This window comes from Sus scrofa, chromosome 10 (assembly GCF_000003025.6).
Source record: "Sus scrofa isolate TJ Tabasco breed Duroc chromosome 10, Sscrofa11.1, whole genome shotgun sequence".
Taxonomy (NCBI): domain Eukaryota; kingdom Metazoa; phylum Chordata; class Mammalia; order Artiodactyla; family Suidae; genus Sus; species Sus scrofa.
Window position 1 is genome coordinate 8,352,604 of NC_010452.4, and position 25,986 is coordinate 8,378,589.

General features: G+C 48.9%; 1 protein-coding gene across 6 annotated transcripts in view; it reads left to right on the forward strand.

Annotated features, from left to right (window-relative positions):
* The window catches only part of TGFB2 (transforming growth factor beta 2), a 129,172-nt gene that overhangs the window by 46,468 nt on the left and 56,718 nt on the right, over positions 1 to 25,986 (forward strand). For all 6 annotated transcript variants that reach the window (XM_021064295.1, XM_021064293.1, XM_021064294.1 and 3 more), the window contains one exon: positions 8,716 to 8,879. In XM_021064295.1, the coding sequence (XP_020919954.1) occupies positions 8,716 to 8,879 (164 nt within the window). The remainder of the gene's footprint in view (positions 1 to 8,715; positions 8,880 to 25,986) is intronic.

Genomic DNA, 25,986 nt, shown 5'->3' on the forward strand with positions numbered 1-25,986 from the left:
GATAATGAGGGAGAGAGGGAAAAAAAAGAGTTTTATGTGCTTTAAAGAATGAGACTGGGAGTTCCCCTTGTGGCTCCGTGGTAACGAATCTGACTAGTATCCATGAGGATGCAGGTTCGATCCCTGGCCTCATTCAGTGGGTTGAGGATCCGGTGTTGCCGTGAGCTGTAGTGTAGGCCTCAGATGCGACTTGGATCCCACATTGATGTGGCTGTGGTGTAAGCCGGCAGTTACAGCTCTGGTTCGACACCTAGCCTGGGAACCTCCATATGCTGCGGTGCAGCCCTAAAAAGGCAAAAAAAAAAAAAAAAAAAGAAAAAAAGAGAAAAAGAGGAGTTCCCATCTTGGTGTAGCAGAAACGAATCCAACTAGAACCATGAGGTTGAGGGTTTGATCCCTGGCCTTGCTCAGTGGGTTAAGGATCCAGCGTTGGCGTGAGCTGTGCTTGCAGACGTGGCTTGCATCCTGTGTTGCTGTGGTTGTGGAGTAGGCCGGTGGCCACAGTTCCAATTAGACCCCTGGCCTGGGAACCGCCATATGCTGCGGGTGTGGTCCTAGAGGAAAAAAAGGACAAAAGACAAAAAAAAAAAAAAAAAAGAATGAGACAGTGGCAGACAAGAGTGGCTTCGCTTGTCTGGCTCACGTAGGGGGATGGACTCCCACCATTATTGGAAAGGGGACCCATCAGTGTCCACTTGCCAAAAAAGGTAGGTCCAGACACCCTCTCCATCCACAGTCCCGTGCGTGATGAGAAAAGTCGAGGAATCAAAACGAAATAGGTGTGGTCCCTGTAGGCGGGGTTTTACGAGGGTGCTGGCAACTGTGGAATAGTCACGAGAGACCGCATGTCTGTCACAGTCCAAGCAAACCAACCACCGTGATTTCCCCCCCTTTTTTTTTTTTGGCCCCCTTTAAGAAGGGGCCCAGGCATGCCTGCTGACAGCGCGCAGAATCTCAGATAGCAGGGAGCGGGGCCAGGTCCCATGTGCTGATGCTGACACACTCAGACTCACAAGTGCCAGCAGCACGTCAGGTCTGACACCGTCCCCTCTCGGAGGCGCCCCACTTTCCATCCCAGATGCCCGGTGCTGTGTTACGTGTAGCAGGAGCGCGGGCCGCGAGAAAATCAGAAACCACTGCTGATGCGCTGTTGATGCTTCAGTCATTTTGTGCTCAGTTGCTGTGACCTGAATGTCAGCAGGGCTTGGGATGTGGTAGTGAAATCAAATCCGTATCCCGTGTGCCAAGACACATTTGAGAAAAACCCCCAGACACACTTGTCTTGGTTTTTCACTGGCCGCATCTGTGCGCACACGCATGGAAGCGGGTTTCTGGCCCTCCAACCATTCGGAGGGTTGCATGTCTGGCTGTGCTCCTGGGGTGGCTAATGAACCCCAACTCTTTCCCTCGAAGCTGGGCCTGTCAGGAATAAGGGGCCACTCCCCTCGTTAGGGGCTGTCAGAACTCCGTGCCCATTGCTGCCGAGCTGCAGGGCAAGTGTAGTCCTTTATAGAAAAGGGAGTGACATCTGTTCTGTTCCTTTGTGAAGCTTGGGGTTAAAGCCAGTGGGTGCTACTGCAGACAGAGACACCAGGCACATCCAGAAGAAGGCCTGAAAGACCCTGGGAGCCCTGGAGTTTAGCCAAGGGTCTCTCATAGGGGAGCTCGGCCCCTCGGCAAGCCCCAGGTCTCCAAATCAGGGCTGCTCTTTTAATGAGTCTCGGCGAAAATACTGGGCCTTGCATTAAAGTTTCTCCAGCTTTGAGGTTCCCTGGTCACGCAGTGGGTTAAGGATCCAGTGTTGTCACCGCTCTGACTTAGGTTACAGCTGTGGCATGGGTTTGATCCCTGGCCCAGGAACTTCTGCATGCTGAGGGTGTGGTCAAAAAAAATTTTCTCGAGCTGTATTGCCAGGTCAGACAGATCCGTAGCGGTGCAGAAGCTACTTCTTGGTGCCCATTTTTGCAACGATGCTCCATGGAGGATCTTGGGATTTCCACCAGGGGTGGATTCAGCCCCCATCAGGAGCTCCTTTCACAAAAAGCAGACTATTGGGATGAAAAGCCAGAGCTTTGGATTGACAGACCAGCTTCGCCTTGACCTTAGCCAGGAGTTATGTCACTCTTCGTGTTCTTAATTTCCTGATCTGTGAAATGGGGATGAAAAACATCTTCTTAGGAGTTCCCTCTGTGACTCAGTGGGTTAAGAACCTGACACGGTGTCTGTGAGGATGTGGGTTCGATCCCTGGCCTTGATCGGTGGGTTAAGCATCCTGCATTGCTGTGGCTGTGGCGTAGCCTGGCAGCTGCAGCTCGGATTTGACCCCTAGCCTGGGAACTTCCATATGCCACAGGTGCAGCCAGAAAAAGAAAAAGAAGGACAGAGCAGTCAAGGTGGTGCCTATCACGGAGGGATTTATTTGTCCGTTGTAAGAGCCCCGGAGCTCTTGTGTTGCTGCCGTTTCTTCTGTCTTAGTCTTTTCTGCATGTAATGTGGGAGCCAAAGTTTAGATGCTCCTTGTTGTTTTTGTAACCATTCCAAAATATTTCTTGAGCTGCTATTATGTTCTGTGTACTTTCCTGAATAGTTTAGATACTTAATTGAACAAAATAGACAAAGATTCCCCTATGGCATTTACGTCTTAGCAACAGGAGACAGGTGATAATAAACAATAGATTATTTAGTCAATTTTAGAGCGTGTTAGACAGTGATCAGTGCTTGCAAAAGATAAAAACCTGTCCATTGTAGCTGCTCCTCTGTCTTTCGGTCTTCCTTTGTGGATTCCTTTTCTTCCGTGGTTTCTATCAGTGGTCCTCAGATGCTAGGGTACTGAAGAGTTGCCTAAGGAGCTGGTTAAATGCAGAGCTTGGGCCCTAGCCCACACCCACTCTTGAGAAACCCTGCTATTCAGGATCTTCTTGTCCACACCAAACCGCAAGGGCCTGGGCTGCTCTGTAAGCCTCTTAACAACCTCTCCCCTTAAAGAGAAACTAGCTTGTATTTAAAGTTCAGGTAACTGGAAGGGACTTGTGGTTGCCCAGGGAGAAGTGGGATGGGAGGGGAGTTTGGGGTTGGTAGATGTAAACTATGACATGGAGAATGGAGAAGCAGTGAGGTCCTGCTGTACAGCACAGGGACCTCTATCCAGTCTCTCGGGATAGAACACGATGGAAGATAAGACAAGAAAGGGAATATACGTATATATGTGTGTGTGTGACGGGGTCCCTTTGTTGTACAGCAGAAATTGGCGCAACCTTGTAAATCAACTATAATTTAAAAAGAGGGGAAAAAAAAGAAAGGGGGGAGAGGAAGGGGACGTTTTGGGGGGATGTTTGAGCTAGAGCCAGTGCTCAGACACCCCTTCTGCTCATCTGCGTGATCCTGACAGTCTGGGTCAGCACATAGGAGGGGGAAAGGGGTTTACCTCTTTGTTGATCAGATGAAGATACCGGCTCAGAAAAAACAAATGCTGGCCCCGTTGCCCGTAGCTAGGACTTTTTGCTTTGGGGTTAAAGTTCAAGGGGCCTCATGGGCCCCCTGCCTTGAGATCCTCTAACTGCAGCTGGCTGAGCAGGGCCAGCGACTTGGTCCGGCCGAGCTGCCTCCGAGGGCGTCGCAGCCTCAGAGAACCAGCTGCCCCCACGCCTGGCCCCGAGATGGTTCAGGTGTGCGTGCCTGATGCCACTTTTCCCAAGCCCCAGTCCTGGGGGGGTGATGGGAGGGGGAAAACCACGCGAGTGAGGTCCCCCCCTGCCCCCGTGTGCCCTGTGGTCCCATCAGACTTCGTCGACGAAGCCTAAATGCCAAGAGGAAATGACCCAGGTTTCAAGGTGGTGCCCACAGAGCATCCAACTCAAGTGTCAGGCTTCTCTGAGTTTGGGACCCAGTGCAGCCACCCTGGTCATGTGCCCACGAAGCCATCCCTGGGCTGTAGAGACCCAATGAACTCTAAGCGAAGATTCCTGCTCGCACAGGGAGAAGATAATTTAGAATGAGCTAATAGGGAGTTCTTGCTGTGGCTCAGGGGTTACGAACCAGCGAGGATCCATGACGATGGCAGTTCCATCCCTGGCCTCGCTTAGTGGGTTAAGGATCTGGCGTTGCTGTGGCTGTGGCGTGAGCAGGCAGCTGCAGTTCCAGTTCGACCCCTACCTAGCCTGGGATCCTCCATATGCTGCAAGGGTGGCCTTAAAAAAAAAAAGAGGCAAAAAATAATAGAGCTAATTTTTATATGAGCTAATATGTTATTTGGAACAGATGACAAGTCCAAATATAATGCCTGTAAAAGCAGCTCGGGATGCCATGCCATCACCGGGCATTCCGCACGGCCTCTTTGTTACTCAGTAGCTAGACTGCCTCCTTTTCTCTTTTCCCTCCGCCCGTTCCACCAAATAGGATTTAGCAGAGGTGGGTAGCCAGGGCTGCGGTGAGTGGAATCCCATTGCTGGGTGACATTCTGGAACCTCCCACATGCAAGCTTTTCCACAAGAGGAAGGCACGTGAGACAGTGTTGGGGAGCAGGACCAGCCTGGTGGTCTGAGATCCACAGAGCTGGAGGAAGACACATCTGATGGAACCTGAAAAAGTGGGTCAGAAGTGGAGAGGAGAGGCCGTGCCATTGCGGCTCCGCGGTAATGAACCTGACTAGTGTCCATGAGGACGCAGGTGTGATCCCTGGCCTCACTCAGTGGGTTAAAGATCCGGTGTTGCTGTGAGCTGTGGTATAGGTCACAGAGGCGGCTCAGATCCCGTGTTGCTGTGGCTGTGGTGTAGACCAGCGGCATCAGCAGCTCCGATTCGACCCCTAACCTGGGAACCTCCTTATGGCATGGGTGCAGCCCTAAAGGAAAAAAAAAAAAAAGCGGAGAGGAATGAGCCAGCCAGGATGAGCGTGGACAAATTAGTGAAGGTCCAGCCAAGGTCCCTGGCGAGCTGGCCATGGGAGAAGAACCGGATTGGAATTCCAGAGGCCTTTAGAAAGACCTCCCCTTCCGGAGGGGGAAGTGGGTTCTTGGAAGGCGGAGGGAAAAGCTGCATGCCCTCCGAGGCCAGGTGGGTGGATCCGGGTTGCTCAAACCATGAAATAACTACCAGGCTGCCCGGTGCCCAGAGCCCAAGAAACGAGGCTCAGCCTCAAGGCTGGGTGTGGAGGGACCCACGTCTCTGCACCTCACGTCCGAAAGCTTTTATGAGGTAAGGGCAGGGCTCACAGGCTATGCCAGCAATTTGCTGGGCTCCCCCCACTCCCAGTGCAGAAGTATTTGGCAAGTCACTCAAGTTCCTCAGCCAGCCAGGGGGCTGGGGGCTCGTAGCAGGTGACAGTGCGGGGGGAGGGGTGGGGTGGGGCAGCTGGGATGGACCCTTAGAAGTGGTCGTCAGTTCTTTAGTCCCTGGTCTTTATCCAGTGAGCTCGCTTTCCGGGATGCTGGAGCAGGAGCCTGGGAAACGCTGCTGTGTCCTGGTCCTGGTCCCTTCCCAAGACCAGGGCCGAGGTGCTGTGGGCACTGCCCATCATGTCACCTCCTGCATCAACTGCTTTGACTCCTAAAACAAGAGCCCAGTACATGGATGGTGTTATCAGGCCGTTGAAACAGCCGAAGGGGTTATAATGGCCCAAGCGGAGGAGGGCTGTCGGCCCGGGACAGGGAGCGGAGCAGAGCCACGCACTTAACCACCCAGCTTCTCCCGTAAATATTTGCAAACACCCCTTCAGAGCTGGAAAGGCTCGGACGGGATCATTGGACCATTTGCTTAGAAGAAGGAGAAACAAAATTGACCTCCGGGTCCAAAGTGGCCATAAAAAGCAAGCGGGTGATTGGGCAGAAGACCAGGAGGGGGAAAAAAATTGTTCAAAGTTTAATAAACACAAAAGAGAATAAAAATAAATCTCAAGAGCACTTATTTACAAACTCGATGGATGGATAAGATTGGGGCGGGTGGGGTGCACGAGGCGGTGTCTGTGGGAGTAGAACGGGCCTGCAGGGGTCCACCGAGAGGAGGGGGACACGCCTGGCAGGCGGTGTCTGCTCTGCCTAAGGACGGGAAACGCACCGAAGCAGCTTTGCCCGTTGTGACACTCCTCCAAAGCACATTCAAAGCTTCTGCCATGTGACGGGGAAGCCACGGGAAGATGAACGCAGCCATAGGCCTGTAGAAGGTCCTGGCCGGATGAGAGCGTGTAAGAAGCCAGGGAGCCTGGCCCCAGCCCCAGGCCTCGATGCCCGGGCACCCGGCCTGTTCTCAGCGGAGTGGGTCAGGCGAGGCCCGCCTGTGCAGCCACCTGGAGGGAGCCTGGGCCAGTGCAGGGAAGTGGCAGTTCTTCCTGCAGCCCCTTTGCCCATGGCCGGGCCAGGGAGCTCCCTAAGCCTTCGTGCCTGTGCGGAAGTTTGCCCACCTGAAGCTGTCCACCAGGTAGCTCCCAGAAGTCGCGCCCTGGGCCGTGCCCATGTGCCCATGTGTGCAAGAACATTTTCTTCACTCTGAAACCTGGACGCTTTAGGTTGCAGAGGGTTTGTTTGTTGATGTGTTTCTGAGACCTCTGAGCTACAAAGCCTCAATCCACATGGTCACTTGGGAAGCATCATCGAGCAGAGTGGGGTTTGAAATTCACCTCTTCCCCATGAGCTGCTGGCTTGCTTTCTTTCTGTTGTCTATTTAGAGCTGCACCTGCAGCATATGGAGGTTCCCAGGCTAGGGGTCGAATCAGAGCTGTAGCCGCCGGCCTACACCACAGCCACAGCCACGCCAGATCCGAGCTGCATCTTCGAGCTACACCACAGCTCACGGCAACGCTGGATCCTTAACCCACTGAGCGAGGCCAGGGATCGAACCTGCATCCTCTCGGATACTTAACCCGATGCGCCACAATGGGAGCTCCTGCATGAGCTGCTTTCTGAGAGTCTTCTCAGAAAAGCAGCTCATGGGAAAGGCCTGGAGAAAAGCCTGTATGAGGAAAAAGAGTGCAGTGTTCCTAAGATGAAGAAGTGTTGGTGCGTTCCTGGCATTTTATTTTTTTTGTGCAATCGTGGGGGCATGGATTTCCCAGGAAATCGCAAAAGGTATTCATTTCTATTTTAAGATCAGCAGGATGGTTCATTTATTTAATAAGAAGCTAGTCTTGCCAATAGCCAGATGCCTGAGTCTTTCAAGACTCCTGTTGATGACCAACTGTGCAAACAGTGGGTATTTGGTGAACTCCGTGTGAGCAGAGCCCGGTCCTAGGTTGGTGGGGAAAAAGAAGGACCTGGAAAATATGGGCGGTTGGCAAGATTCTTAAAACTTCATGGGGGGAAACAAAATAAACAAACATTAATAACGACGTAATAAAAACATTTCTAAGGAGGCATAAAAGCTGAATGATTATGTTGTAATGAAGCGACGCAACTGAGGAGAGGGTAGAGCGTAATGGCACCGCCGGAGTTGCGTGGAACATTCCAGAATAATAAAAGTACGCTTGCAGGAGGTTTCTTTTTTTCTTTTTTTTCTTTTTTTCTTTTTAGGGCCTCACCCACGGCTTATGGAAGTTCCCAGGCTAGGGGTCGAATCAGAGCTATAGCTGCCGGCCTACCCACAGCCACAGCAAAGCAGGATTCGAGCCATGTCTGTGACCTACACCACAGCTCACGGCAATACAGGTCCCTGCTGCACTAGGTGAAGTCAGGGATTGAACCAGCATCCTCATGGAAACTAGTCAGGTTCGTTTCCGCTGTCCCACAACAGGAACTCCTTGCAGGAGATTTGGAAGAGTGTTACAGAAATGAGTATTGCAAAAAAAATAACAAAAGAGAGTATTGCAGAAAACCTATAACAAGTGGCCTGCTCAGTGCAGGTGCTGGATGAGTGGGTGTTGTCTAGGAAGCATGGGGATAGAATTAGAACTTGCTTGGGTTTGATGGAGGCTCCAGTTACATGTTCAAAGGCGGGGGAAAGATTGCTACAAAACAACAGCAGAAGTCCAGCAGCCCATGAACTTGAAATTGTTGTGTGCTCTCTGCATCTCTGTATTTTTCCTGGCTCCGACCAGAAGGAATCTGGGTTGATTCTTTCTCTTCATTATCTAGGATTCTCTTCCACCAATGGGCATTTATGCTGAATAAAGAATTCTAAGACTGGCCTGGATATAGCCAGTATGAGTGTATTTTTATTCAAATGTCCTCACCCTAACTTGACTAGGGTGTATTTGGTCATATGTGTGTGAAAGCCAGAAAAGATGCAGTACATGAACCTGGATAGAGCAGAGTGTCTGGATGCCAACATTTCAAGGAAAAAAAATACATGGGCGAACTGCTTGCCGTTAGGAGCTATTTTCTTGGCATATGTGATTAAAGTGTATGCAAGCTTAACAGCTCTGTCCAGGCATCAACTGTCATGAACTTGTTCCAGTTCATAACCATCTAAGATTTTCCACCAGTCCGTCAACTTTCAAAGGATAGGGTTAACGTCGTGCCGGCAAATGGAGTTGGAAGTGGTTTGCTAATCCCTATTAATCTGCTACTCCTGTAACCAAATGCATATGTGTTTTTTTTTTTTTTTCTTGGTGAAATTGTTAATGATATTAAATTGGTCATTGGCGACGAAATCATTTCTGTAGATAATTCCCGTATGGTTTCTTAAGACTGTCTCGTGCTGCGTGGTCTTTTTTTTTTTTTTTTTTTTTTTTTTTTGGAGAGAACAATGGATTTTATCATCTTCAATGACTGCCCTAACTTTTTACAGATGCCATCCCGCCCACTTTCTACAGACCCTACTTCAGAATTGTCCGATTTGACGTCTCAGCGATGGAGAAGAATGCTTCCAATTTGGTGAAGGCAGAGTTCAGAGTCTTTCGTTTACAAAACCCAAAAGCCAGAGTGGCTGAACAACGGATCGAACTGTATCAGGTAACTTTGCTTTGTGTTGCTTGATTGGACATGCGGTTTGAGGTCCTAGGGTAAAGGACTTCCAAAGACAGAGGTCATCTGAACTGACAGACACCGCTTTCTACACCCACCATCAAGAGATAGACCCTCGGTGGTTATTCCTCTTACAGTGACAGCTCATCCTGGGTATCTGGAAGAGCCTTTCGTGAAGCGGGGCAGCTCTGAGCATGAGTGGCTGGAATGCCCACCCTTGGGAGGGCTCCAGTGCAGAAGTGCACCCTCTGCTCCGGAAAGTCAGATGGCATAGGATCAATCCCACCCTAAGGAGAGATGTCAGCGACTTGCCTTTTCCCATCCAGCAGCCACCCCTTTCTCCTTTTCTCCCCGCATCACTTCCTTCCTATTGTCTTCACTCTCTTTTCTTCCTCTCTTCACCACCTCCTGGCTCTTCACTAGTCTCATCCTGCCTCCTTTTCCTCTCTGACGCTACCCCCCTTTCCTAGCTAGCCCCCACGAGCTTCACATCCTCTGTTCACCTCTGTCCTCTGTTATTTCAGGCAGCCTTGACATCTCATCTCCCTAAGCACAGTTGCCAGGCGGCTGCGTCAAAAGATGCTGCTGCTGCTGCTGATGGTGGTGATGATGCTGCTGCTGATGATGATGGAGATGGTGGTGATGATGGTGATGATGGTGGTGATGATGGTGATGATGCTGATAATGATGATAATGATGGCGATGGTGATGATGATGGTGATGGTGGTGATGATGTTGGTGTTGGTGGTGATGATGGCGATGATGCTGATGCTGATGATGATGATGATGATGATGGCGATGGTGATGATGATGGTGATGATGATGGTGTTGGTGGTGATGATGGCGATGATGCTGCTGCTGATGATGATGGCGATGGATGGTGATGATGATGGTGATGATGGTGTTGGTGGTGATGATGGCGATGATGCTGATGATGCTGATGATGATGATGATGGCGATGGTGATGATGATGGTGATGATGGTGTTGGTGGTGATGATGGCGATGATGCTGATGATGGCGATGGTGATGATGATGGTGATGGTGGTGATGATGTTGGTGTTGGTGATGATGGCGATGATGGTGATGATGATGGTGATGATGCTGATAATGATGATGATGATGGCGATGGTGATGGTGGTGATGATGATGGTGAAGATTATGATGCCAAGTTACCAAGATCTGAGGGATGTTCTTAACAGCTTGCTCTTGATGTGGGCTAGGAGGCAGTAGCATCCGCATTACCTAGGAGCTGGGAGAAATGCAGACTCCCAGGCCCCACCCCAGACAGACTGAAGCAGAGTGCACAGAGGGTAGATCAGAACCTCCATTTTTAACAAGCTCTTTAGGGGATTCTGATGCACATGAAATCACTCCTTTAAAAGCGCTGGGTCTGGTGAGAGCGGCGGACCAGTTTGCAGGGAATGTGTCCGAGTGTCCTGTGAACAGTGTATGTGGAGGGCAGAGTTGGGCACATGTCATTGGGGACTTGACATTTGGGTGGAGCCTCAAGAAATAGCTGCTACAACACCATGAGGGATGGTCATTCTTGAAAGAAGCCATGACCTGTGCAAAGGTCTTCTCTGAAGGGGCCTGTCGAGGGCCCCAAAGCAATGGTGTCTGGTGGCAGGAGGTGACAAAAGACTAGGGCAGAGGGTGGCCCTCTAGGGAAGGTGTGTAGAGAGAGACTAAGCAGGGTCAACGGCGAACCCCAGTGTTACGGAGGAGGCATGTGAGACAATATGACTAAAAATCGGGCTCACAGAGCTCCTGTCCTGGCTCAGCGGTAACGAACCAGACTAGTAACCATGAGGATGCAGGTTCGATCCCTGGCACCGCTCAGTGGGTTAAGGATCCAGTGTTGCTGTGAGCTGGGGTGTAGGTGACAGTTGCAGCTCCACTTTGACCTCTAGCCCAGGAACTTCCATGTGCCGTGGGTGTGGCCCAAAGAAGACCAAAAAAAAAAAAAAAAAAAAGCAGACCCACTTGAGGAAAAGAAAGAAATTGACATCTGTATGCAGAAAGCTTTCATTGTCCTGAATTGTAGACATTTGGGTAATTTGGAAAAGACTTTGCATGTGTGATGAAAATGGAAAAATTCCCGTACAAATGGAACATTGTGTATGAAATCTCAGAGAATGAGTTTAAAGTTGTTCAGTTTCCAAGTGCTAGTTTACATGTGTGTTCATGGAAAGTCATTCTTCCTTATTAAAATGGATCCTCGAAGACCTGTCCCTGGAGACTTCTAAGTTTTTTTAAATTTTATTTTATTTTTATGGCCTCACCTGAAGTGCATGGAAGTTCCCAGGCCAGGGGTTGAATCGGAGCTGCAGCTGCCGGCCTACGCCGAAGCCCCAGCAACACTGGATCCAAGCCACATCTTTGACCTATGCTGAAGCTCTTGACAATGCTGGATCCTTAAACTATGGAACAAGGCCAGGGCTCGAACCCATCTTCATGGATACAGATTCTGGGAACTCTGAGACTTTCATATTTTAACATGTGTTCTGAGAGCATCCGACAAAGTCGGCTTTCTGTGTACCAGCCCCTTTTCTAAGCCCTCCGTAGCTATGTCTCAGTTAGTAGTCACAGTTCTATCATGAAGTTTGCATGATGAGACATGATTTTTTTTTCAGATTTATTGAGATAGAATAGACACAGCATTGCATTAGTTTAAGATACGCAACACAGGATTTGATGTACGTATATACTGCAGAAAGATCTCGCCACAATAAGATGAGTTAACATCCATCCCTTCACGTAGTTACACATTCCCCACCCCCCATCCCTCCCACCCCTCCATGGTGAGAACTTTAAAATCGAAGATTTGCTCTCTTAACTTCCAAAGAGATGCCGCGGTATTGTTAGATGCTCCAGTACAGTTAGATGCTCACTGTAGTCATCCCCAAACTTAATCATCTTATAAGTGGAAGTTGGTCCCTTTTGACCCCCTTCGCCCATTTAAAATAGTCTTCTTATAACTGTATCTGTTCTCCTTTTTAACAGAGAAAGATGCTGAGTCACAGAGAAATTAGGTCCCTTGGCCAGGGTCATACAGCTCAGAGGGGCAGGGCTGGGATTCAAGCTCTGACTCCCAAGTGCTCGCTGCTCACCGCATTTGCTCTTTGTAGCCCATCTTTCTCTACCTCTTCGCCTCAATAGATCAGCCAGCATAGAAGAAAAATGGGAGGAACTAGGCTGGCCAGAGGGTGGAGTGGTATTTGAAGGGAAAGCCAAGACCGAGTTCTCTGAAAACGCAGCTTGATCAAAGGTAACCAGATGTATTGCGAGGAGATTTGAAACATCAAAACAAAAACATGATTCCACACCCTCTTTTCCCTTCTTTTTTCAAGTAAATCTCTCTTACAGAGCTCTCTGTACAGATGGATTGTGCTCTCTGGCCCTGTTTCAGTTACATGCCTTCAGTTAATTGAAGGCAAGATCTCTTAGCTTTTGTTGCCTGTAACGTAAACTGCTAAGTCACTGTTATTCTTTGGCTTCCGACCTTATGCTCTGAGGTGTGGCCTCTGAGAGCGGATTCCTGATGTTCTGTCTTCCTCTCAGAAGCCATCTCTTCTCTGGGAGGGGATCTGTCCCCTGAGGCTGGTCATTTAGAGGACCTTAGCAACTTCTTCCCAGAGGTTCCTGTAGACTGGCTACCCCATGACACAAGCGGCCAGCTCGGGTCCTATTAAAGTCCCCCGATGGAATAGATGGAAGCTCCTTGTATGGAGAACGTGACCTTGAGCTTGTTCAATGTCACTGAACACGGGAATCTGGAAGGAGGTAGTTTTAGAGGAAAATAAGGAAGAATAACAACTCCTTGGAGCTGTTATCTGGAGCTCAGCTCTGCAGCAGTCTAACCTCCTGAAACCCAGCCAAGGTCCAGGAAGTAAGTCAGAGAGATCCCAGAGCGCCCTATCAGAAGGCGCAGTGCTCACACACACAGCTGACTCACCGGAAAGGCAGCCACTGGCCCTCTCTAGGACCACAGGAAACTCGAAGCCTGGATTAGAAGGAAGGCTGGAGGCAAGACCTCTGACAAGAGGAGACGCCCCTTTATTTTATTTTAGTTCATTTTTGGCCATGCCCATGGCATGCAGAAGCTCCCTGGTCAGGGACTGAACCTGCGCCGCAGCAGCAGCAACGCTGGGTCCTCAACCTGCTGAGCCACCAGGGAACTCCCGAGATGCCCTTTTAGACTTGAGATGGTTACACATGCACCCCACTGATGGCCAGCCCAGAAGGTCAGGTCAGAGAATGCAATGCCTGTTGTGAACAGTTTTCCTAACTCTTATCCTGTTTATAGTTAACCCAGCCAATCCTGTTTGGACTTGTCTTTCTGGCACCCTCCCTGGCTTCGGACATCTGTTTGTGGCCTCTTTATTTGGGAGTTGCGTTTGTGGCTTGTCCTCCAACTTTTCATTTGCAATTAGTGCATTTGGAAGTCTCTGCAGCCTTTAGGGATAAACCCCCTCTTCCAGTCCGAGGTCAGAAAGGGATGCTTCGGGTAACAGCTTTGAATCTTGCCGATGAGGAAACTGAACACATCCGGTAAGGGCCAGAGAGTTTTACATCTCAAGGCTGAAATGTTATTTTGAAAAATGAAATGCTTGGTGCTTCAGTGGGCAGATCTTTAGCTATTTGGAGAGCGCATCTATTCAGAAGCACAGAGCCTCTGAAGTTTCTGGTATTTCTTGACACGTGGTTGACAATCTGCTCCCTAGAGGGACAGAGGAAAGGTGACAAGGAATCGGTTTTCAGTATTTAGACGGCGGGAGGAACGATTTATTAGGATTTCTCGCGACATTGATTTTTAAGCGGGGGCGGGGGGCGGTGGCAAGGTGGGGCGAGTGTGTGCGCGCATGCGCGAGCAGGCACCTGTGCGTGTGTAGGTGCGCGTGCTTCTGTGGGTATAAGAATTACTCCCCCACCCGCAAAAGCCCTGGGGAAGCCTCTATAAGACCTGTCCCTTGTCCCTTTCCTCTCCAGGAAGATTCTGATTCTTCCTGGAGAGGAAAAGCCTTGCCTCTGGATGGATGGAGTTTGGCAAAGCTCTCCTCTTGTGCAGCTATGATCCTTCTCCTTTGGGAATCACCAATGGGAGGCATGGCCTAAGCGTTGGGGGTCATTCCGTCCCATAAAATGCACACGGGCAGACTCTTCCAGGCTGGAAAGCCCTAAGATAGCCTTTCTGTGAGCGAGTTCCCAGGCCGCCTTGTCCAGGGCTGGCGATGCATCTGCTGACTCTCCCTGCCTGTGAGAGTCGGGACACCCAAGCTTCTGTGGAAATCATGTTTAGTTTGGCAAGGGGACGCTCATTCTTCTCTCTACAGAATAGCCTGTCAGAACGGTGATGAATGGCGGTAATATAATATAAAACCTGATGTCCTCCTGGTCCCTCTGACTTCTGTTATGATCACAGACTCTGAAGAGCATGTGCGGGTGTGACCGTGCTCTGACTTCCGAAGGACACCAGCATCGCCAGGCAGAGGAACGGGATGGAGCCCCGCGATGCGAAGGGCAAGAGAGGGGGAGAACAGAGACGGAAACTGCAATTTTTCCAAATAGGAGTGACCCCTTACCATCTTTTTAGAGACTGATGCCAAAGGCACAGCCTTTATTGGAATACGCTCAGCGAAAGCTCCAGGGCTCTGGGAATATGTTTGAACCTACAGTATTTAACGTAGCGTTTTGGCCCATTTGGAAAATGGAACGCATCTTTTTATGATTACGTCGTGCTTGTATTTATGATTCAAATCATTCCCAGAGTTATGAGGGAGAAAGAACGGGGAAAGGGAATCTTCTTCAGTAGAACATTGCCAACGAGAGCAAGGGGTCTGCCATCTTGGAGGGGGGTAAGCCCCCATGATTTTTACAAGCAGGGAAGTGAAGCCCCAAGACATGAATAACTTACTTAAGGGCACCCATGCCCTTTTGGCCACCGGGGACCACCAGAGAATGCTTACATTTAGGGGTGTTGACCTCAGAGGGCCTTGGAGCTCTCAGCTAGTTCTAGATTCTGCTCACCAGTTCACACTCTTTTCACACTTCTCATTTCTAACTTTCCCACTTCGAGGATACTGAGATTTGTGCCTTTCTAACTGATTCAGTGATCCAGTCCCTGGATACCAAACTACCTGCAAATTTCATGGCCTCAATATCAATTATTTTATAGATTTTTAGGGGTCAAAGACTTGGGTAGGACTTGGTTGGGCTGTTTTTCAAACTCTGTGGCTTTGACTGGGGACACTTGATGGAGGTCAAGGGGCCATGGAGCGGATCTGGAGGATCCATGATGAGTTTGCCCTTGAACTTGGAGCTTGGATGGCTTGACTGAGTCACTCCTCCTCTCTAGGTAGTTTTAGGATGTATCTACCTGGTCGTCCCAGAAGAGTAGTCAGGCATTTTACGTGAGGTTCAGGGGACCAAGAGATGAGGACCAGAACCATCAGAGCCTCACTTTCACCCTATTCTATTGATCCAGTGAAGTACTGGCCCAGGTTCAAAGGGGAAAGCAATAGACCCCGTCTCTTGAGGGAGGAATGTCCAAGAAGTTGCAGCACTTTTGAATCCACCGCCCAACCTGCTCTGTAGGGTCATGGTCAGCAAAGTCTGTGAACATCTCCTGCTGTTGGCAGCATAACTGGTGCCAGTCATCTAGAGAGGAATCAGACTCAGCCTGCACCTTCCGGTTGCCTGGGGTCTAGTGGAGGAACAGACATGTAAGTGGTGTCTCAGCAGTGCAGTCTTTCTCCTCACTGAGGCATACCCGAGGGACTCGGAGAGCAAAATCTGGAGACTCCAGAGAAATGCTTCTGAACTCATTCCTTCAGAAAGGGAATGAGAATCTAGGGGCAGTCTGCCATCTTGGTTGGCTTACTGAGCGGACAAGCAGGTAATTCCATGGGGCTGGACCCTCTGCCTGCATCAGGAGATTTTTCTGAGCCCAGCAATATTTATAGCAGGAGTATCTGAATGCCTCAGATTGAAGTGGGCGCAGATTCAGTTAATTCCTACAGTGTTTCCTTGCTGTCGCTAGTTCACGAGTCACCCTTATTGAGACAGCACGGTGTAGTGGTCAGTGGTGTGGGCCTTGTGATCCAAGCTGCCTTATTTTTTGTTTTTCGGCTTTTGACTTTTTAGGGCCGGTGTGGCATATGGAGGTTCCCAGGGGAGGCATCAAATTGGAGCTGTAGCCACCGGCCTACACCACAGCCACAGCAACTTGGGATCCGAGCCACATCTGCGACCTACACCGCGGCTCACGACAATGCTGGATCCTTAACCCACTGAGTGAGGCCAGGGACCGAACCCGCAACCTATGGATACTAGACGGGTTCATTAACCCCTGAGCCATGACAGGGATGCCTAAATTTTTTTAGTCATGCCAGTTCACTTGCTGTTTATGTAAGGGAGAAAGAAGCAATGTCTTTAGCTGCTGGATGGAGAGTGGTAGTCAACATATGTTAGTTCCCTCCTTTCTTGGCCTCTCTCAGATTTTGACATCTAAGACTTTGATTCCTCGAAGAGGAAGAGCCCTCGACAGAAGTACTTGCCCAAGTCAGTTGCCAGATTATTTTTAGATCCATTTATTAGCTCAGGCCACTAAAAAATCATGCAAAATAGCTCTCTAGGAGGTGGTATGTCACATCCTGGGTCCATACCTCATAAACCATCAGGAGAAAAATGTCATCTTCTCCCATGGGGCTGGTGTGTGGCCCAAATATTGGTGTCAGATAGCTTGGTAGAAGAGAGTCTGCTGATGAAACAAGCTCGGTGGATTTCCAAGGAAGCTCGAGTTTCTTGGCCATGGCCTCAAGAAGAGCAATGGCATCGTTTATGTTTATAGAGGGGAGGCGTCCAGCTTCCGTTGAAGTCACCTTTGTTGTGACAAGGGAACTCTCCCCTCTGCAGACCACTCTGACTTTTGACGAACCAAAGTTGAAGAACATCTGGTCTCCTGCTCTTCTGACCTCCTTCATTAATCCTTGGATTTTAATGTCCTGTTGGATTTGCCTGTGGACAGTAACAGGTTGGTCAAGTGTGATGCCAGGAAATACAAAGCAGTAGCTAAATCCCAGGCTATTAATAGCTCAGGATTTGCATATCCACTTGTCTTTGGCTTTAAGCTGTAGAATATAGATGAAATGATTTCAGATTTGGGGAGAAAGGGTGAATGGATGTTTACAGAGCAAAAATAAGTACCCAAGGATTTTAGTGCAGAGAAGTGAATCACCAGCCTCTTTTGACGGACAGTGCATTTCATCTCTGTAAAAGCTTTTAAACTACACACCCCCTAAGGGTGTACAGTCAGCATTCAAGGTCAACAGCCTTGGCCCGCTGTTGAAGGGACCCTAGAGCTGCAGAATGAAGGCTGAGGTTCCTATCATGGCAAGGACCGCAGCACTAATGGGGTTAATGGAAATGACACCCTTTTCCTAACCCCAGACACACGCGTGTGCATGTGTGTGATCCCGTGTGTGCACACGTACACACACAGAGTTCAGCTTTCATTGCTCATATTGCCCAAGGGTGTGTAAAATATAAAGAGGTCAGCCAGAAAAGCCGACTGTCTGTTAAATCAGACTTGCAAAAAGTGCTACTGAAAAAAAAAAAAGTTATACTGTGCTCCTCTTGTCCAGAATTTTACAGCATCCAATCCCCTTAATACTGATCCTAACTCTGGCGCCACGTCGGAGACACACACGGTATAGTAACCCACTTAAAAAAAAAAGCCAGGAGGTATAATAAACACTTTGTCTGCACAAGGCTATTAATATCTCCAGCATTTGCAAACTGATCGAATGACACGCTCGCCTCGTGAGGAAATTGGATCGTCGTCATTTGCATTAGGTTATGACGTGACCCAGAATCCGTGAACCCTGGGAGCAGACGGGACCCCCGCAGTGGTGCAGGCCAGCATCTCTCCCCACGGTATTCAAAGAAAGGCTAATAATCCTGCAACTGTAACTGATCATCCTTGCTCTTTTTGCCCAGTGTGACTCGGTAACCGTGGCGATAATTGTCTCTAACACGTGGTGCTTACTGTGTGCTGGGCCGGATTTTCAGTGCTGTATAAAGACTGATGGGGGAGTTCTCTTTGGCGCAGCGGGTTAGGATCCAGCACTGTCACTGCTGTGGCGCAGGTTCAGTCCCGGGCCTGGGAACTTCCATGTGTCTCAAGTGCAGCCAAAAAAAAAAAAAAAAAAAAAAAAAGATACATGTAGTCCTTATAATAACCCTGTGAAGTGGATACTCTTATTATCTTCATTTTATGAATGAGAAAACTGAGGCACAGACACAGAGACGTTCAGAAACTTGCCCAGGCCATGCAGCTAGAAAGAGGCAGAGGCAGGATTTGAACCCAGGCAGTCTGGCCCCAGAGGCCATGCTCTTGACCTCTTTGCTCTGTTGGTGGGAGGAGCCAGGCTTTGCAGTTGGGCTGGTGTGGGTTCCTGGTGTGGCGCTGCCTCTTTAGGGAGTCTGAGAAATCACATCCTGAGATGGTTTCTGTCTCGGTAAGATGTGGATGAACGTACTTAGCAAGGATTTTTTTTAAGACCTAGAGAGAAGAAGGCGCAGAAACTGCTAGCACAATAGCAATGGTTACTATTTATTATTATTATTATTTCCAAAGCACTGACTTTGAGCTTTTATCAGAAACAATCTCTTAAATTTACAGTCTGCTCAAAATCTCCTTACAGTGCAAACTCACCTTAGCCCCTAGCACTGTGGGCTCTGGGTATGCGGTGCCGGTCCCAGGACTTAGCCTCAGGGCCTCCTTAAATAATATGCTCAGCTCATTCTGCATGTGGGGGGTCTCATTCAGCTCAGAGTAGGAAAGGAGAGGCATATGGAGCTCCCAGGCCAAGATCAGATCCGGGCTGCAGCTGCCGGATCCTTTAACCCACCATGTCGGGCCAGGGATCGAACCTGTGTCCCTGGTGCTGTGGCGATGCCTCTGATGCCACTGCGCCACAGCGGGCGCTCCCACCTTTTTTATTCATTAGCTTTCCAGTGTCTTACCCATCACTCATCCGTCTGAGCCTCGGTTTTTCATCATCAAGTGGGGATAACAGTTCCTGTCTGATGAGCTGCTGTGAGGAGAATATAGCGTGCAAGGGTCTGGACGCTGGATGCATAAGGAGTGGATTATTAGCTTCAGGGTTTTGCTCGTCATTTGGAGCGTGGTCCATATCTCCCCCGGGGTGGGTCTGCGGTTGCAAAACGACTTCGTGATGGTGTCAGCTGTCTCTGGCTGGGTGGTGTCATTCACCTCGTCTCGCTGGGTGGGCGAGGTCTCGTCTGACCCGGTTCCCCCGTGTCAGCAGGCTGATACGGACTGGCCGTGGTGTTAGCATTCTGTGTGTTCGCTTTATCAAAACGCCACCGCGGGCTGGAGGCTGTGATGCGGCTTGGGCTTTGCTTTTTGAAGAAATGATTACAGGGCCTGACCCCAGCGTGCACATCTTTTTACCTCATCCTCCGGCCCCTGAGAACCTCTCCCTGCTTCACCACCACACAAACAGGCATGATGCCTGCTTCCTGATTGATTTGAAGAGTTTGATTTTCATAGTGTAAATGTATGCTAACTTTTCCGTAACTCCACAAGGGCACAGTTCATTCCAAGGGGGGATGTATGTTGATTTCCTGATAGCAACAGTCATCAGAATACTGGGGGGCACTTTTGTTCTAGAACTGTGCGCAGCGCCTACAAACACTGAGAATTTCTTCGGTGGGGACAGATCTGGATTTCTGTAAGATACTGTTGATTTTTGAAAATCACCAAAGTTCTAGCAAAGAGGACAATGAAAAGTAAAGTTGATGTTCCTGGGGAGTTCCCACTGTGGCTCAGTGGCAGTGAACCCTACTAGTACCTATGAGGATGCAGGTTTGATCCCTTGCCCCGCTCAGTGGGTTAAGAATCCGGCATTGCCCTGAGCTGTGGTGTAGGTCATGGATGCGGTTCAGATCTGGCGTGGCTGTGGCTGTGGTACAGGCCGGCAGCTACAGCTTCGATTAGACCCCTAGCCTGAGAGCCTCCATATGCTGCACATGCAGCCCTAAAAAGACACACACACACACACACACACACATACACACACACACACACACACACACACACTCTCTCTCCCAGTTCTCAGACCACTGCAGCAATGACCCTCATCCTGGGGTACTTACCCCTTGCTTGGGCTTTTGCAGTCGCCTCCCGTTTGCACCCTGGCCCCCTCAGAGGCTGTTTACAACATGGCAGTGAGGGTGACCCCGCCAAGAGTTGGTCAGATCCAGATCCGCCGTTCAGATCCTTGTAGTGGCTCCTCACTCACTCTGCGTGGACGTCAAAGCCTTAATGTGTCTGACTCATTGGTTACTTGTCCCCTGGCCATGACTTCCTCCCCTCTGGGGCTCCCCCCTTCCTGGCCCCTCTTCTGCTCCTCAAACCCCCTCCCCGGGCCTCACCCCCTCCTAAAGCCGATGGCCGTGCTCTTCCTTCCACCCAGTATTCTGCCACTTTCCAGAAGGCTCGCTTTCTTGATCCTTCAACTCTTCCCTGAATGTCACCTGCTCCGAGACCTTCCTGGTCCCTGGGTCTGACATCTCCAGGTCCCTCTTCCCGACACTCCCTGCCCTGTTTCTCTCCCACCTGCGGTCACGTGCTGTACGTGATCGTCTCTGTCGGCATCTTCATCTCCACATCTGGAAATAAACTCCCTGAACAGCACTGGTACCCAGAGGATGCTCGGTACATGTCTTTGAATACTTTGAAGAATCCTTTCACAGTCAGGTGCAAGGAACGTTGCAGAATAAGTGTGTGCCATCCCGCGGGGACACTTGCGAAACCTCATGCATTTGTCTTTGAGAGTCTGCTAGATTTGATTTCAAAATATCCATGTAGCTATTCAGGAAGAAGGAAAGTTGCTGTCCACCCATTTTCTGTTTTTTATTCGGAGCTACTTTGGTTAAGGCATAATAACCATCTAAGTTAGAAAATCTATACACATATAGAATAAGCGACTGAAACTGATATTCTTGGGTAGCCTATAAACACTGTAGCAAAACCAGGTTCTTTATTTTTTTAGACTCATTATGGTAGAGTCACACCCCCTAAATTAAAGCGCTCAGCATAATGGAAGCAGGGACTTGAATTACAGTACCGGTTCCATATGTTATTAGCAAGAAGGAAAGGGGGGTTGAAAGTGTGTTCTCCCTGTTTGTGTGTTCGTGTCCAGTCCGAGCAGACTGGGAAGGGGAGATCCATGAGAAAATCAGAAGACGTGGCTGCAGAGAGAGCGACAATTTATCAGGGAGACCCCTCCCCCCCAAAGGTAATGATGCACATCCCTAGGGCTGAGCTGTGTGGTCTTGAGTTCATTTTCCCTTCAGATTCCATCATTGCCTGTTGCTGGGCACACACCTCTTTTGCTGCCCCATGGCCATAACCTCGGTCTGGTTGAATCGTGCCCTCTGCCGCGACGGGACCTGTATCCAATGGTCCTGGGCAGGCAGGTGAGCTTTGGCATCTCAGAGACTTGCCGCTTACACAGAGGACTGGCCTGTGGAGGATGCATTTGCTTGTTTATGCGCATGTGCCTTCAGCACAAAGGCCTGCATGTGGAGGAGGAGAAAAAGGAAGGGAATTATGAGGTGGTGTCATCACAGAGGAAAGGCTTTCCTCCGTGTGTGTGTGTGTGTGTGTGTGTGTGTGTGTGTGTGTGTGTGTAGCTTGCTGGTGTCATTTCCATAAAGGTCATTCACGACCTCTGGATGCTATACGTTATTCTAATTGCACGGGGATCTGTGTAATATAGGAACGAAGGAGGTGCGTTACTTTGTCCTGTAAAGGGAGTTAATATGGGCACATAATAATATAGATGGCTGAGCTCTAAAGAGACTGTTCTTACGTGCGTCTTGTGTTGAGGCTGATGTGTGCTCCTTAGCAGTTGAGCATGCAGGCTCTCTGGACGCTTGTGTGAGGGGTACAGTCCTTACAACCTTCTGGATGGACGCAGTCCCAAAGGCACTGTGGCAATTACAGGACACAGGGGCGGGAGAACCAAGATGGGAGCTGGGTCCGTCAGGCACCTTCCGAAGGAGAAGCGTGCAGTGTGTCGTGTGTTTCACGCCCCAGAGTGAGCCATTGTGGTTCAGGGAGCCTGCAGGTGAACAGGGTCAGAGCTGCGCTTCTACTCAGTGGAAGGGGAGCCATTGATCCGGTTCTGAGTCTAAGATGCCACTTTTTATTTCTAAAATTCCACTTTCTTGCTTTTTCTCCTTCATTTTCATTCTTACAATGGAATATATTAAGGAGAAAGGGTAAAATAGGGTATGAAATTGTTTACTTTGATGATTCTTTGTCATCATGGATGGATGGATGGGTAGAAAGATAGACAAATAGGAAGAAATATGGGTGTGTGGATACAGATGTCTGTCTGTCTGTGAAGTCTCTGTGCGGTGTATGTTCATGTAGGTGTAGCCTTCCGAAAAGTAGTTTTTATCCCTATAAAAGCCTGACCGTTCGGGGGCTTGTCAATTGATCATACATGTCTTTCTAATGAAGTCCATTAGTCAATAATAATTTACCATGGAGGAGTTCCTGTCATAGCTCAATAGTAACAGATCCGAACAGTAGAACAGTATCCACGAGGACGTGGGTTCGATCCCTAGCCTCGCTCCATGGGTTAAGGATCTGGGATTGCCATGAGCTGTGGTGTAGGTTGCAGACGTGGCTCAGATCTGTCATGGCTGTGGCTGGGGTGTACGCCGGCAGCTGCAGCTCTGATTCGATCCCTAGCCTGGGAACTTCCATATGTCACAGGTGCAGCCCTAAAAAAAAAGAAAAAATTTACCCTGGAGGGACTGTGTAAGCTGCGGTGGAAAAGGCTCTGTGGAAGAATAAGAAAGGGCATATTTTGTTACTCTGAAGAGTCAGGTGGCGCATCTGAACATACGCAAAAGCCCGTGTAATATATGAACACCTACCGTTAGGGGCTGAATCGTGTCCCCTCATACGTGGAAGTGCTGACCCTCAGCATCTCAGGATGTGACCTTCTTTGGAAATAGGCTTGTTGCAGATGTAATTAGTTAAGTTAAAACAAGATTATACCAAAGTAGGGTGGGCCTATAATTTTCTATGGCCAGTGGTCTCATAAGACGGCCATGTGCATGTAAAAAGATGCTCACATCTCTGATAATTAGAGGAAAATGCAAATCAGTATGACAGTGTTGTACCATCTCAACAAGTCTAAATAAATGGCCGTCATCAAAAAGTCTACAGGTTACAAATACTGGGGCCGCTATAGAGAAAAGGGAACCCTCCTACGCCGTGGGTGGCAATGGAAGGTGGTGCCACCACTGTGGAAAATGGTATGGAGTTTCCTTAACAAACTGAAAATAGAAGTTCTCTTGTAATGCAGCAGGTTAGAGATCCAGTGTTGTCATGGCAGCAGCTTGGGTTGCTCCTTGGCACAGGCTTGATCCCTGGCCCAGGAACTTCCACACGCTACAGGCATTGCTGTGAGCTGTGGTGTAGGTCAGAGACGAAGTTCAGATCCCACGTTGCTGTGGCTGTGGCATAGGCTGGCAGTTGCAGCTCCCATTCAACCCCTAGCCTGGGAACCTCCATATGCTGCAGGTGCAGCCCTAAAAAGGAAAAAAAAAAGTGTTTGCATTAAAAATAGTGACCAGAACAAAGGCTGCAAGAGGCACTGCCTCCCCATGTTTGGCATATTCTGTGGATTCGCCACATTCTGCTAGGCTGTGCCTGGAGTCTGTTGAAGAGCTGATGTGAAGAGGGACGTTGACAAGAGGAGTGACAAGAATGGAGAAGCACCTCCGACCTTGTCTTGAAGGATGAAGTTGAGGGAGGCCCCTTGCTGTGATTAGGGGCTGACATCGGGGAGAAATAGAATTTTACATCTTGTTCCAGAAAACAACATCTGTGCAGTGCTGGACAATCCATTGGTACGCACAGGATAAGATGTTAGCCTGGGCTTTTCCTTCAGGGCTTTGGTAACCAACCTGAGTCCTCTAGGCTTCTTGTCCTCTGGCTGGAGTAGTTAGATAATAAGGGCGATGATATCCACCTTACAGGGTTTTGTGAAGATGGACAGATGTGGAAAAGTTTCCATATTCGAAAAGCCAAAAATCATGGCATGAAGATGAGGCCATGGTACTGTGACTAAGAAGCCTAGCTGATGGAAATTTTAAGTCCAAGATAAAGACAAAAGTTCCACCTGCCATGGGACCCAGCGTGGGACGATCTTTCTCAAAAAGTAGCAAGTTCACGGTCATGAGCGGTCTTCTGACAAAGACAGAGATGGTAGAGCATGAACTGCATTGGATGGAAACATGGTCCCTGCGTCCATCTCTGGCATTAGGGTTTTATGATGCTGGTCCATGACTTGAGGTTGGGCAGATGGAGGAGAATGGTCCTCAGAGCCAGCAGAGTGAAGGGTTTACTTCGGCATCCCCTCCTCCCTTCGGGGCAAACATTTTCAACTTGGAAATACATTTAAACATTTAAGTACATTAAAAAGCCAAGATGGGCCCATACTAGTTAGCTGGTGTCAGTTTTTCTCTACTCTTGTTACACAGTTCTCTTTCCATTAGACGTCTGATTGAATGGACCCCTTGGTTCTTCGGTAGCTCTTGGTGGTGTCTGAATATGGAAAGAAAAATAGAATTCCCAATGCTTCCTAGTAACTCTTTGCAGTGTCTCCTAGGAGCAGAAGAGGTGTCGCCCTTGGGGTCTAAGCCAAATCCTGAGCTGATTTATAGCATTATTCCTTTAAGACTAAGATTTCCTCTGGCTCTAATTTTGCATCTAGACTTTTTTCTTTTCTTTTTTTTTTTTTTTGCCCCTAAACTATTGGGTAACATCAGTGACTTTTGCCTCACTCCACTCCCTGATTGGCTGGTTTCCAGTGGCAGAGATGAATGGATTCTTTTATGTAGGGAGTTTGGTAATTCAGGGGAAGAATGAGAGCTTTGCCAGAGGTGACATGTGGGTATTTTACACCTATTACAGATAATGTGTATATATCAATAACGTACTGAAGGTGCCATTCAAGCATCGCTGTGGGTGGTAGCAAAGCAAGAGACAGCTCAATCTCATTTTGAATATATTAGAAGCTCTCTTCTAATTCAATCAGGACGAGTTAAAGAAAAAAGTCATTTAAAGCAGGGGATTATAAAAACATGAGCGAGAGAGAGGCTAACCTTATATTTTAACTTAAACTATGCACACACACACACATATATCACACACAATGTACATGATGAGGGTTTTTTTTTTTTTTTTAATGCCTGCATCCATAGCATATGGAAGTTTCGGGGTCAGGGATCGAATCTGAGCCGAAGCTGTGACCTGCATTGCAGTTTCGGCGATGCTGGATCCTTGAACCCACGGCACTGGGCTGGTGACCAAACTTGCACCTCTGCAGCGACCCCAGCTGCTGCAGTCAGATTCTTTAACCCACCGTGCCACAGCAGGAGCTCCCCAACTGTTAAAAAAAAAATTTTTTTTTTAAGCAATTGTCTATGAAGACTTCCTAAGGCATTCGGCTTGGTGCTTGGTCCTGTATGCCATCAGTTTCTAGACTGTTGAACTTGAATTACAGTATCAAGTCCAGTGATCATAAACAGATTTAAAAACATATACAGTTGCTCCTTGCTAAGCATGCAAGTCAACTGGTAAGACCTGAAGTCCCTCGGAACCCATGAGAGAGTCATTTCCAGCCCTGAGCCCCAGGGTGCTGTGGGCATCAGCTAATGCAGACTATGGAACAAATGAAGACAACTGCTTAATCTGGCCAGTAAAATGGAGGCCAATTAAGAGAGCTTTTACCATTCAACTAATTTATCTTTGTCATATTAGGATGTAGAAAGGAATTTAGAAGCGACAGTGACTCTAGGAAGAAAAAAAAAAAAAAAAACCAGCTGCCCATCCGTGACTGTTAACATTCGATTCACTTGTCATGGGGAGGCTGGGGAGAGAGAAGAGCAGAGGCTAAAACAGAATGGAAGTTGGCCGGTGCGGTCACTTTTGTGTCTGCTCTTGAATGTAAGAAAGTTCTAATGGATCAGAGCAGCAGG